This window comes from Panthera leo, chromosome B1, assembly GCF_018350215.1.
Source record: "Panthera leo isolate Ple1 chromosome B1, P.leo_Ple1_pat1.1, whole genome shotgun sequence".
NCBI lineage: Eukaryota > Metazoa > Chordata > Mammalia > Carnivora > Felidae > Panthera > Panthera leo.
In genome coordinates, this window is record NC_056682.1 from 199077477 (window position 1) to 199090574 (window position 13098).

Sequence of the window (13098 nt, forward strand, 5' to 3'; positions counted from 1 at the left end):
AGCAAGTTGAGGAAGTTGCTGTCATATGCTAACGTGCGCCGTGACACGTGCGGTTTCTTTATACCCCCAGAGGGGTTGTGGTGATACAGTTCCTCCTCTCTCCCTCACTATCCTCCATTCTCATGAAGCCAGCCCTTGATGGCTGAGACACAGCCTCTTCCAGAATGCCTTTCCCCAGTCCCATAACCTGGTTAGGATCCCTCTTCTGGGTCTTTTTGCCTCATAACCTCCCCCACATCACTGCCTTTTCCTAAATAGTCATTATCTATCCATTTAGTCCTTCAGCGGGCCACCCATATCAACCAGGTGCCTGCCGTGTGCTGGGCACCGTCTGGCCATGAAGACAGAGCCGTGAACAAAAGAGAGAAAAGTCCCCGTTAGCCTGGGGTTTATGACACAGGAGTGGGGACTGACCATGGATGAACCAATAAACCAAGATGCTTGTTCAGCGACAGGAGCCGGGCAGGTGGTAGAGGAAATGGGGACTGAGGAGGGGTCTGCTCTGTCACAGAGAGAGGTCTGCGATGCCTGCCTGATAAAATGAGTCGTGAGCAGAGCCTAGGGGAGGTGAGGGCCCAAGACTGGGATCTGCAGGGGAAGAGTGTGGCCCATCCAGGAAGGGCAGGGAGGCCGGGCAGGGAGTAGAGTCACAGACGTGCTTGGAGAGAAGGTGGGGCTAGGCCACGGAGGGCCCAGTGGGTAATGGTGAGTGACTTTGGCTGTTGTTGTTGAATGTTGTCTCCTGGTCCCGTTTAACCTCGAGTTTGTGGAGGGTGCCACATCTTCATAGCTGGCATGGTACCAGGCCCATGGCAGGCATTTAATAACTGTTATTCATCCAGATGAGTATTTTTCTTGAGGCCAACTTTTGGTTACTCCAGTGAGGCCGCCATTGGTGAGACGACACATGGGCCTCCTGTGCTGTGAAAAATGTCCGCATCGTTTGTATAGTAGATGGGAATGTTCTCAGCAGCAAGAAACAGAAAATCTGCCTTCCGGTGGTTTAAACAAAGAAGGTGCTGTTTTTGTGTGTTTTTTTCTCACATAACAAGAAATCTGAAGGTAGGTGACCCCATGATAACAGGGTTGGCATCTCTGAGATGCCCTTGGCCTCATGATCACAAAGGGCTGCTGCAGCCCCAGACATTACATATGTGTTCAAGGTAGGAAGGACAAGAAAAGTGGTGAAGGACAAGAAATTGGGACCGTCTGTAGCTATTTCCTGTTATCCCCAAAGCAAGACATCCTAGAAGCCTCCAGCAGACTAATAATATCTAATTGGCCAGAACTATGGCATCCACTGGCTGTGAGTGTTTATGGATCACACTGCCTCCTTGAAGAAAATTGTTGTCCTGTTATAGAGGAAGAAGGGGGAGGATGCGTATTGTGTCGTTCGCCATCATTGTCTGCCAAAGATCGTCTTCTTGTCACGTAGGGTATCTAAACAATGGAATCCAGCATGATCACTGTCTTTAGTGAATGTATTTCATCCTGATTTTTTTTTTTCTTGCGTTTCCCCAAATTGGTTGTTTCCCAGAGTGTTGCTTCTGCGAGCATAGCCAGTGTGCTTTAATGCACCGTATAGCAATTTATTCACTCCATGGCGTTTACTAAGCGCGGCTTAGCTGGGGGTAGGTGGGCACATAGAGATTAGTCGAGTCTGGCCGGGGACTGAGGTGGGGGGTGGTGGCTTCAGGGTGGCTCACGGAAGGGCAGTGCCAGCCTTTGTACCCGCACAGCTCAGAGTTCCCAGCTCGGTTCGGATCTCTGATTCTGGAGTCACCTGAACGCCAGAGGCTGGCTTGCCTGAGCTGTAAAGGTAGAGGTTAGAGTTGCTGACCACCAAGGTCACTGACGATGCAGCCAGACAGGGACTTTCCTGGAGTCCAGCAAGGGGATTCTCCACCAGCCTGTACCTCAGACTTTCCGGGGGAGCTTTTTAAACACCACAAAATCCCAGGACCCTCCCAGACCTCTGGGTTTGCTGCAGAACCCACGTCGCCAGCACTCTGAATGGGAAGTCGGGCTGCGGACCCCCAAGCCGGGGCTGTGGAGGTTTCCAATACGCATCGGCCCCCTTCACCCCCGGATGGAGGTGGTCTGCCTGACGTGCGCCTTTCTTCCAGCAAGTCCCCTGAGATCCAGTCTAGCCTGCATGTGTTTATTTGTCTCGATAAATTGTGATTCACAGCGATAACATCAGTTCCTAATCAAATTAGAATAATGAGGAATGTTAATTGGGTGCTTGCCTTTTGGCAGCTTGGGTGGCTTTGGCCAGATTGCTCACTCTCTGCCTCATCAGCTGTCATTTCTCCTGGAAAGGGTTCTGCGCCGCCCTGAGAAGGAGCACTGGTGCCACTGGGGACCCACCTCTTCTATTTTGAAGTTGGAGGTTCTTGGACCCTGGCAGTCACATGGTGGAGAGGAGCGCCCACCTCTCCTCTGGAGCACCTGCCATGAGCTCATGAGGCTGAAATGCTAGATTCAATAGATTCCCGCCCCCCCCCCCCCCATCACGTGGTTGCCATGGGATTCGGAGCTGGGAGGAACAGAAGCCCCTTGTCTTACGCTGCAAATGCAGTGGCACAAGAAAGCCAACCTGCTTGCGGCCACATGGGGCGGGGTGGACACAGTGGTAAATGAAATCCAGCTCCCTTGTGGACTCTAACTCCGGCCTGGAGGTCAGGGCCAGGGAGGCCTTCGGATCAGGAGGTGGTGATGCCTGCAGGGACTGAGGCGATGCAGGGCTTGGCTTGCAGGAGAGGATTCTAAGCAGAGGGAATACAGTGTGCTCCTGCTGGGAGTAGAGGGCCAAGATGACAAGTTCACATGTCCGAGCCCCTGAGAATTTAGGGTTGGATAGGGAACCGGGCAGCGTGGCCCCTGCCTTCATGATGCCTGGGTTCTATCAGACAGTGAACACGGATTTATAGTCCCCTGTATGGGGGCACCTGGGCAGCTCATTGGGTTAAGTGTCTGACTTCAGCTCAGGTCATGATCTCACAGTCTATGAGATCGAGCCCCACGTGGGGCTCTGTGCTGACAGTTCGGAGCCTGGAGCCTGCTTCGGATTCTGGGTCTCCCTCTGTCTCCACCCATCCCCCACTCTCTCTCTCTCTCTCTCTCTCTCACTCACTCAAAACTAAATAAACATTAAGAAAAAGAGTTTCCAGGGTGCCCGGGTGGTTCAGTCAGTTAAGCTTCTGACTTTGGCTCAGGTCATGATCCCACATTTCGTGGGTTTGAGCCCCACGTCGGGCTCTGTGCTGATAGCTCGGAGCCTGGAGCCTGCTTCGGGTTCTGTGGCTCCCTCTCTCTGCACCTTCCCCCCACTCCCTCCACTCGCATTCTGTCTCTCTTTCTTTCAAGAATAAATACACATATGTATCTCTATCTCTGTCTCTGTCTCTGTCTCTATCTCTATCTCTCCTGTATGAAGGACCACAGGATTCATAATCCCATGTAGGACTCAGCACAGGGTTCGTAATCCAGGGTGTGGGGCCACATGTGATTCCTAATCCAGTATATGAAGAAGCAGCACAGGATTTATAAACCAGCGTGTCAAGTAGCTTGATAAAAATAGGGACTTCGGGAGCCCATTGGGAAGAGTGCTAAATACAGTCTTTAAGGATAAAAGGAAGCTTCCTAAAGAAAGCAATGAATGGGCAGAGTTAGCAGGGGAGACGGTAGGGGAGGAGGCAAGAAGGATAAGAAGATGGCAGCTGGGGTGGAGGCCTTCTTCGAAGAAATTCTAAAGGGTTTGGATCAGTTGGGTGGTGTGTGTATTTGTGTGTGTCACACGTCAGGGGTCACGTAGGCAGGGAGGGCTAGGAATGCCAAGATACAGACCTTGAGAATCTCCCGAAGGCGAAAGAAAGCCCTTGAAGGGCTTTGAGTCCCATTTTTCAGAAGCCTCCACTAGGCAGAAGGACGTCTGCAGAGATCAGAGCAGAGGTGGGACCGACCGGTTAGGAAGCTGTTACGGTGAAATTTTCCTGTCTGAAATGTCACGCGTTAAACTCCGAACAGCAGGAATGGCTCTGGTCACAGGGACTCATGTACAGAGGACGCAGGCCTCGGGGTTGGGCTGGAATGTGGGGCGCTGGGAAGCACAGACTTGGGGAGCTGAGTGCACTCGGTCCCTCGTCTTTCTCCAGGGCTCAGGGTTGGATTCCAGGCGTCAGTCTGTCCGTCACCCACCAGCCCACGTTTACCGGGCGCCTGCGTGGACCACACGCTCTGCTGGGCTCCTTGGGGAGCTGCCCGGAGACCTGGTGCGGTCAGTCCTGATGCCCACGGGCAGGAGAGTGAGGATCACAGGGGTGTTGGCCGAGTCGCTCAGCCACAGGTGGATGGCCGTGAGGGACATGTACAGACCGTTTCGTGTCCTCTGGTTGCCATAACAAAGAACCACGGGCTGGGTAGCTTAGAACAAAAGTGGATCTCACTGTTCGAGGGCTCAAGGGAGGGTCCGTCGTGTGCCTCTCTCCTAGGGGGGGAGTCAGCAGACCTGTGTGTCCCTTGGCTTGTTCACATGTCACCTCCCCAAGCTCTGCCCGCACAGGCACATCGCCCTCTCCTCTGTGCCTTCTCCCTTCTCTTCTCTTACCGTGAAGACACCGGTCAGATTCAGAGCCCGTCCCGATCCAAGGAGATTAATTATCTCTGCAAAGACTCCCTTAGCCACATAAGGTCCCATTCCCAGGCCCTGGGGGTGAGGACACAGCCTCTTGGTGTGGACATCTCTTGTCCAGAATAGCTGCTCAACCGGTAAGTGAGCTGGTTCTTCCCTTCCTCTTTGGTCTTGTGGATTCCAGCCCCTGTGTCTCCTCACCTGCCTGAGAGAAAGCCTGGGGGCTGTCCCCAAGTGTCCCCACTTGCTTGGCTCTGCCGCGGGAAGGGCTCCACTCAGCCACCACAGCCGGAGGAGGAAATGTTGCCTCGACCTGCCCGGACCTCCCACCGGCACCCCTGCCCTTCCTTCGGGTGAATCCTCTCTGGTGGTTTTGGTGAAGGCCTGGTGGTCATAATAACAGCTGCCATTTGTGGAGCATCTCTGTCCCAGGAGCATTATTTGTTACAATGCCGTAAAGAAGTAAAGAACGCTAATCTCGTTCAGCACCTGTGCCGTGCGGCACCACACTGCGCCCTTCAGACACATCCCCTCCCGTGTCCTCACAGCAGGTCCTGGAGGTCCCATTTTACTGATGAGCAGACTGAGGCTCAGGGAGGGTGGGCGACTTACCCACGGTCACACGGCAAAGAGCTGGAATATAAGCCCCAGAGCCCAGACTCTCTGCGTGTCTGTGACTTCCCAGCAGATGTTCGTCTCTACCCGGTGCATGAGCCTTGCCTTACGTCTCTCGTTTCAGCCTCGATGTCCGGGTCGGGGCGATTCAGTTGTTGTGATCAGCCTGGCTTGGCCAAGGAGGAGGTGAGGCCAGAGATAGGTGGGTGGTCCCACTCACGGTCAGCAAACAGGGCTGGGAGCAGAGCCCAGCTCTCCTGGTCCTGGGTCCAGCCTCCTGAGCGCAATAGACTGCTTCTATGAGGTCTTAGAAAGTAGACCCAAGTCCTCAGTTTATCTAGGAGGAAGTCAAGGCACAGCCATGCTCGAGAATTCATCAACGTTGAGCCGACAGGGCCTCCTCCCTTGACCCCCCTTCGTTTGCTTGCGAAACCGAACTTCGAAGCTGTCCCCAGCCTCCTGTGCCGGCCACCCTTCTCTGTCTTGTTCTGGAAAGTCACAGTTGCAAGCTCCGTCCAGAGCCCCGGGTCTCTTTGAAGGCTGGGGCTCTAACTCCGCTTGGAAGAGCCTTCTCCAGTCCCTCCCCTGTCCCTGTGTCGGAGCGGTGGTGAGAGCCATGCTTCCCCTGCCCAGGAGGTGACGGCCCTCTCTTGGCACCTTTGCCCTCTGTAACTGAGGAGGGTCACGGAGGTCTTTATCTGCCTGGCCACGGAACCGGGCCCTTGCACGGACTCGAGCTAACCACAGCCTAAGCTTCCTCAGCTGACGCACACGGCTGGACTTGGGGGCTCCCAGCAGCGCCTGCCGAATGTCTCTTGGGAGACGTCGCCGGAGGAGTAAGTGATGGGAACCGCTGTCCGCTGCGTGTCTGCCTGCACGTGTGGGCCTCGGGGACTTGTGTCCAGGGTTCTGGAAGTTCTCTGCTAGGATGCCCGCAAAGCCAGGGGGCCCTGTGGTGCTTTTGTACGGCACACCCTTGCCTCCTGGTGTTTTATAGTTTCAAGTTCACCGGAAAGGAGCTTCCGTGGGCCTTCAACCTCACGCCACTGACTTTAGGACCTGGAGGTCATCCTGGTGGAGGGTGCGTGAAATGTGCTATTGAAGACATTAAGATTCGGGACATTCATCACCGTCTGATATGCCGGGCACTCCTCCTTCCTGGGTCTCGTTTAGTTGCGTGTAGTTTCCCTCCTCCGGTGGCCCAGGGTGGGCTTGGCGAACTCCGTTCGTACGGAGGCCGAGACCGGGGCTCAGAGAGGCAGAACCGAAGCATGAGTTGGAGTCCAGGCTTTCCCCACTGTCTTGTGTCTGCTCAGACAGATTCGCGGCATGGCAGAGCTGAAAGGAGTCCGCTTTCCGGCAACGTGGCGTGCCAGAGAAACCCCCGGGCTCCTGAGCCGGGTGCCCAGGCCTTCTGTCTCCAGTGCCCTGTCCTCGGGGAGGAGGCATGCTGGTGAGGAGTGCCGGCTGGGGAGGCGGAGTCTGGGTTTGAGTTGCAGCCGCGAGGAGGTCAACAAGCCTTCCTTTATCTGACAAATGAGGATCATCACGGGAGCTACCCGTACCGGGTTGAATAGTATCCCCCCAAATTCGGGTCCTCCTGTATACCCCTCCGTTACCCTATAAGCCTCTTCCTTTTCCATCGTTCCATCTGTTGGTGCTCGCCCTCTGGCACTAACTCCTCCAGGGAGCCCTCCCTGATGGCCTGTTCTCCCACTAGCCCCCCGCTCCCCCCAGTAAGGGGTCACTCCAGAGTCAGACTGTCTGGCTTTGACTGTCCGTCCTGACACTTAGGGGCTCGTTGGACGCTGGGGGCACTCCATCCCGCTCGAGGGAAGTTGGAGGCTTTACTGGAGAGGCCCTCGAGCAGATTACCAGGGAGAGCGTTTGCCCAGCGTCCGGCCTGCAGTCCAGCGCTCGGCATGCGGGAGCTGCCGTCACTGTGTCACGCTCCACCGTCGCTCCCCCAGTGCCCACGCACCTTAGATTGGGGGTCGCCAGGAGCAGCCACCGAGGCTCTTGAGTCCGGGGCACCGGAGAGGTGACAGCAGCACGGGGCAGGTGGGTTGGGAGGTGAGTCAGGGGAGGAAAGGCAGCAAACTGCCCGTAAAGGACGTTCCATCGAGCCAGGTGCCCCGTGGGCCAGCTCTCCCTCCGACTCCGGGAGCCTCAGACGTCCCCCACGGGACGGTCAAGGGGTCTGGGGCAGGGATGCTGCTCCTGCAGGACTTGACTGTCCAGTGTCGCCAGTCTGCTGCCTGGGCAGCAAAGCGGGCACTTTTGGCGGAGAGCATCCTTGAGCCCAGAAAAGCAGGGCTGGCCGGCAGAGGTGCGCACGGAGGCGGGGAGGGCCCGGGGGTGCGGGTGGGCAGTGACACCGCGTTTCTGGGGGCTGCAGGCATTGGTGCGTTTGTCTGTTGTCCTCCCGGTCTGTGCGCTCCTTGAGGGCGCTCCTTGAGGCTGTATCCGCAGCAACTTTGCCAGCACACAGCCCTCGCTCGGTCTAAGTACCTGCTCAACAGGTGCTTCTGGTCCGGGTCTCGTCTTACAGGTGCGGAGAGGAGAGGTCGTGGCCTGGCCAGCCCTGCTCCGCCAGCAAGTTTCCGGAACAGAGACTCAAGCCCAGAGGGAGGAGTGTGGGGAGGGGCTGACTTTTTTTTTTTTTCCTTCCATTTTGGTAAACGTTGGCCTGAATGTTCTCCCCGTTGGCCGTTGCCCAGGTATGCATCGTGCAGAAGCGGGACACAAAGAAAATGTACGCGATGAAGTACATGAACAAGCAGAAATGCATCGAGAGGGATGAAGTACGGAACGTCTTCCGGGAACTGCAGATCATGCGGGGACTGGACCACCCTTTCCTGGTCAACCTGTGGTGAGTGATCGCACGCGGGGCTCCTGTGCCAGCCTCGCTGTGGAGCCACGTGCTCGGGGGAAGCTTCTGCCTGGTGGAGGCATAGCGAGGACACTTTCTGCGCTCGGATATTCTTCGGGGTATTTTGCGGAGCGCGTACTCCGATGGCTGTCTTGTGGGTTACATGCTCTCGTGAAATCTAGAAGAATCTGCTTGCTGTTCTTAATATGTATTTTTAAGTTTATTTATTTTGAGAGACAGAGAGAGTGTCAACAGGGGAGGGGCAGAGAGACAAAGAGAGGAGAGAGAGATTCCAAGGAGGCTCTGTGCTCTCAGCTCGGAGCCCGAGGTGGGGCTTGAACTCACGAAGCGTGAGACCATGACCCGAGCCGAGACCAAGGGTCAGTCGGACGCTTAACTGACTGAGCCATCCAGGCACCCTAGCACCTGCTCACTTTAATTTTAATTCTGTTCTCTTATGTGATGAATCAGAGTTGAAAATAGATTTCGAAGGGAAGGTTTTTGTATTTCCAAGAAAACACGTGGAATGTTGTAAGAGAAGCCCAAATAGAGGGGAATTGAACTCTAAAAAAATAGCTCCCATAGTGTTGATGGCAAAAAAGCCTCAGGAGGGTTGCCCAGTGTGGATGTGCTAAACTCCAGGTTCCGAATATGGCACCCAAGGCCTGCCATTATCCATGTTCTAGAACTTTCTCTCCATCCCCTCCCTGGCTATGTCTTTGCTTTAAGTTGGCATCCTAGAAATGCTGCCTGCTCGTGGTTTCCTGCCCCTGTGTCTTTGCAGTGGTATCTCCTCTGCCTGAAATTTCCACGTGCCTCTCGCCCCCGTCTGCCTCTAACCAAATCCTGCACATTACTTCCATCCTGCTTAGAGGTCACTCGGGGCGGGAGCCTTCCCTAACCCACGGGCCAGCTCAGTGCCCCTCACCGTCTCCACCTGCTCTGTGCTTGACCCACCGGCACAGCCTTTCCCGCAGTGAGCCCGGATCCAAATCGCTGGCTTACTTGTCTGCTTTCCAAGGAATAGCTTGCTCCCTGAAGGCTGGGGTGCCGTCTCTTGGTTCTTCGTCTCCGAGAATCTCACACGGTTGCAGACGTGTTGGAGGCATTTGCTCAAGGTTCCCTGAGCGGGATTTTGTTGAAGGGACAGAACAGGCTGTTCTAGGAAACACATTCTGCACCTCCATTGGACATCCTAAGTGACCCCCGATGGGAAAGTCGAGTCTAGCTCGTCTTCCTCCTACGGTATCACCCATTATGTCCGTTGTGTCTCACGCGCAGAGCCCTCCGAACAAGGGTGATGGAACAAGGGGACATCAGCTGTCCTGCTTGAGAAAACCATGCAGGCCAATGCCGCACATCTCCATGGGGACAAGCCTACCTGTGTGGTACACGCTAGAGCCCCAGTAACAAGTACAAGTCTCCAGGGAGGGATCCAAATACTTCAGTCGTTTGGAAACAACCAGTGAACCCCCTCGTGTTGCAATCACTCTAGAAGGAAATTTTTCAAAAGGAAATTTCTAGTTTTGTTTAATGTTTACTTTTATTTTTGAGAAAGACAGAGCATGAGCGGGGAAGGGGCAGGGAGAGAGGGAGACACAGACGCTGAAGCAGGCTCTGGGCTCTGAGCTGTCCGCACAGAGCCCGACGTGGGGCTCGAACTCACAAACTGTGAGATCATGACCTGAGCCGAAGTCGGACGCTTAACCGACTGAGCCACCCAGGCGCCCCTAAAGAGGAAATTTCTAATCAGAAAAGCAACGTACGTTAATTGCAAAACACACAAAATAAAATCCATATGAAGGCAACAGTGATTCAGAATCCCACCTCCCCTAGATTACATTTTGGTGTGTAATTCTCTTTGTATTTCTTTTCTCGTATCGATATGACCATATATGTTATTGGTATAAGAATGAATGCATGACAGGGTGCCTGGGTAGCTTAGTCAGTTGAGCGTCTGACTTCGGCTCAGGTCATGATCTTGCAGTTGGTGAGTTTGAGCCCCACATCCGGCTCTGTGCTGACAGCTCAGAGCCTGGAGCCTGCTTCAGATTCTGTGTCCCCCTCTCTCTCTACCCCTCCCCTGCTCACGCTCTGTGTCTGTCCGTCTCTCAAACGTGAATAAACGTTAAAAAAAAAAAAGACTGAATGCATGACAATTTTGTGTTCTGCTTTCTCAAATTAATAGTCCAGTAGGAGCGTGATCTGCTTATTATTGCAAATTCTTTGTAAGTGATTTTTAGTAGTTACATAACGTTGCATAACATTCCACCATGGACATGTTCCGTGAGACGTCTAGCCTGTGTCCTGGCACAGGGCGATTTAGGGCTGTTTCCAGTGGGAATGATGCTTAGATGGGTAGGTCTGAGCTGAAGCCTTTCCAGGGGACTCCTTACAGGGGACCACAGGGGTCGGATGGACGCCTGGACGCGCGATACATGTTAGGTTCGGCCCCTCGGAAGGCACCACCTTTCCATGCTGTGTTTATGTGCTCCCGAGTCCCGGGTAAATGTCACACCCCCACAATTACGTGAATGCGCAGGGTAAGAGAGGGAGCTCTGTGCAGTTGTTGGGCGTTGGTGGCGTTGCATTTCCATTGGGAGCAAGAGGCGGTGAATGGCTGCTGGACTTCGGAGTCACGTCTTGAACTATGTCCCATTCATGGCGATAATAAATGCCCTGGCTTACTGCTGGGACTGTTTGGAGAATCCACTGAGCGAGCGCAGCGAAGGCGTGTTTTCCGTGCATGGAAATACCGCTGACAGTAAGAGAGTACGTGCGCGCGTATGGGAATACGTGATAGAAGGATGATGGGTGGGCAGTGCCCCTTCAAGCTCCGAGTGAAAAGGAGTGCCATGCCCACCAGTCCGTTGGGCAGGACGGAGTTCCGAATGGCTCAGGATTCATGCAGAAACTTAACCTTGCCCCCGCGCGCGACAGAATCGCGACAGTCTAGAATTCCCACTGCCTGTGGCCTCTACGTCTTGCTTTCCCCTGGCTCGTGCTGCCCACGCGTTGCCCCGACTTCTGTCAGTGGAACCGCCCAGCAGAGGGCCGAGGTCATGGTGGGATTGACCTGGCTCGGGTCCTGTGCCCATTTCTGAAGCCATGGGGCGGGGAGAGGGGGTGGGTACGACTGGGAAGGGAGGACGAGGGAGGAGCTACGGAGACCTGCAGAGGGAGACTGGCGCCTGGCTCCAGGGAGCGGTAGAGACCGTGCCTGCCGCGTACAGAGCCTGCCACCTGTGCCTCCTGTCAGCAGGCTGCCGTCGTCCTAACGTCCTGCAAGGTGAGGGCTGTGGGCTCCCTTTGTCAGAGAGGGAGAGCAGGGCTCAAAGCAGCTCACTACCTCCCGGAATCCATCGAATTGCAGTTCAAACTCAAGACCATCCCGCCGTGCCCTGAGGTTTTCAGCTCCTGCCGGGGAATGACCACGAGCATGTCTTGAGGAGTTTCCTTAACTTTCCCGGTCCTCCGAACGGCCTCTTTGGTTTCCGACTATCATCCTAACACTGTCGTCCCCATCATACAGGTGGGGTAACTGACTCCTACCGCCAGTAAGTGGAGGAGACAGGACGGAGCCCGGGGTGTCTGGTGTCAGCCCAGACCCCACAGCGGCTGTGAGAAGGCCCCGGCCCCCTGCCCGACACCCTCGGGCCGGGGCCTCTGTTTGGCTGGCTCTCTGGCCCCCGCTGGAAGGGAGCGCAGTGTGGAGTTGCTCGTCGGGGTCCTGAGGACGCCGCCGCTTTGTATCGATTACAGGTCAGCTTTTCATCTCGTTTACGAGGAGGGTGAATTTATTGCAGCCTCGGAAATCCTCACTGTGCCCCCTTCTCACTTGCTGGCGTGTTCCCGACCTGGTGAGGTGAGGGCTGGGCACGGATTCTTTGCATGGCAGTTTTGCCTCCGAGGAATGAAGAAGGCTGTGCGCTCCCGAGCCTGGGATGATCCAGGGTGCTGTCCGGGGGTCCTGAAGCGATGCTGTTCTGCTCTCTGGGGCAGGGCAAATGGGAAAGGGGACGAGAAATGACACTGGGGAGGAGGGTGCGGGAGGTGTGTGAGTGGGAGGCCTCAAGAGGTGGGGAGGAGAGAGACGGGGGCCGCGTTTCGGCACCTGGGCCCCGGATCTGACCTCCCGGGTTCTTGGGGCGGCCCTGCCTCTTGCAGGCTTCGAGGCTGCAATGGACTGAACCGTGTCCCCCTGTCCCCCAGCCCGTGCACTGATGCCCTGTCCCCCAGTGTGACCGTATGTGGAGACAGCCTTCAGGTGGTTATTAGGTGACATGAGGTCATTAGGGTGGGTCCCTGGACAGAATGGACCGTGGCCTTAGAAGATGAAACTTGTCTCTCTGCCATGAGGACACAGCAAGACGGCGGCTGTTTGCAAACAGGGAGGAGGGCGTCACCGGAACCCAGCCACGTCGGCACCTTGATCTCAGACTTGTCTACAGAACCGCGAGAAAATGGCCTTCTGTGGCCGAAGCCTTCCAGGTCCCGGAATCGTGTTGTGGTGTCCCTGGCAGGGGAATACGGAGCCCTTGAGAGCAAACTGACTCTCTTCTTTGTGTCTCAGTTTCCTTACTTGTAAAATGGGGAAGGAAGGATAACTATGTCTTACGGTGGTTGTAAGGGCCAGTGGGGGTCCTCCCGAGCAGGTGCCCACAGGCTCTTGGGCGAGAGGCGGCCACTGGGTCTCGGGTCTCGGTTGTCGTTGATGTTCTTAGCACCTGCTCCCTCGGGTTGGCCTCCGCCGCTTGGACTGCTAACCTGTGCCCTCATTCTATTTTCAAAACCCGTTCCCTCTCACCTGATTGCCTGTATTTACTAGAGTGGCTGTTAAAATGTGGCGTTTACGATGTCTCCGGTGACTCCCCTGCCCATTTTACTGCTGACGTCACTGTGGGAATGTCCTGGCAGGACAGGATGAGGACAGGCAACCTACAGTTATTTTACTTTACTTTACCTCATTTTTTAAAAT

General features: G+C 55.3%; 1 protein-coding gene across 12 annotated transcripts in view; it reads left to right on the top strand.

Annotated features, from left to right (window-relative positions):
* STK32B (serine/threonine kinase 32B) overlaps positions 1–13098 on the top strand; it is a 404839-nt gene that overhangs the window by 116344 nt on the left and 275397 nt on the right. For all 12 annotated transcript variants that reach the window (XR_006202037.1, XM_042936913.1, XM_042936916.1 and 9 more), the window contains one exon: positions 7969–8120. Coding sequence is in view for 11 of the 12 variants with exons in the window: in XM_042936913.1 (XP_042792847.1) it covers positions 7969–8120 (152 nt within the window). In the remaining variant the exon portion in view is untranslated. The remainder of the gene's footprint in view (positions 1–7968; positions 8121–13098) is intronic.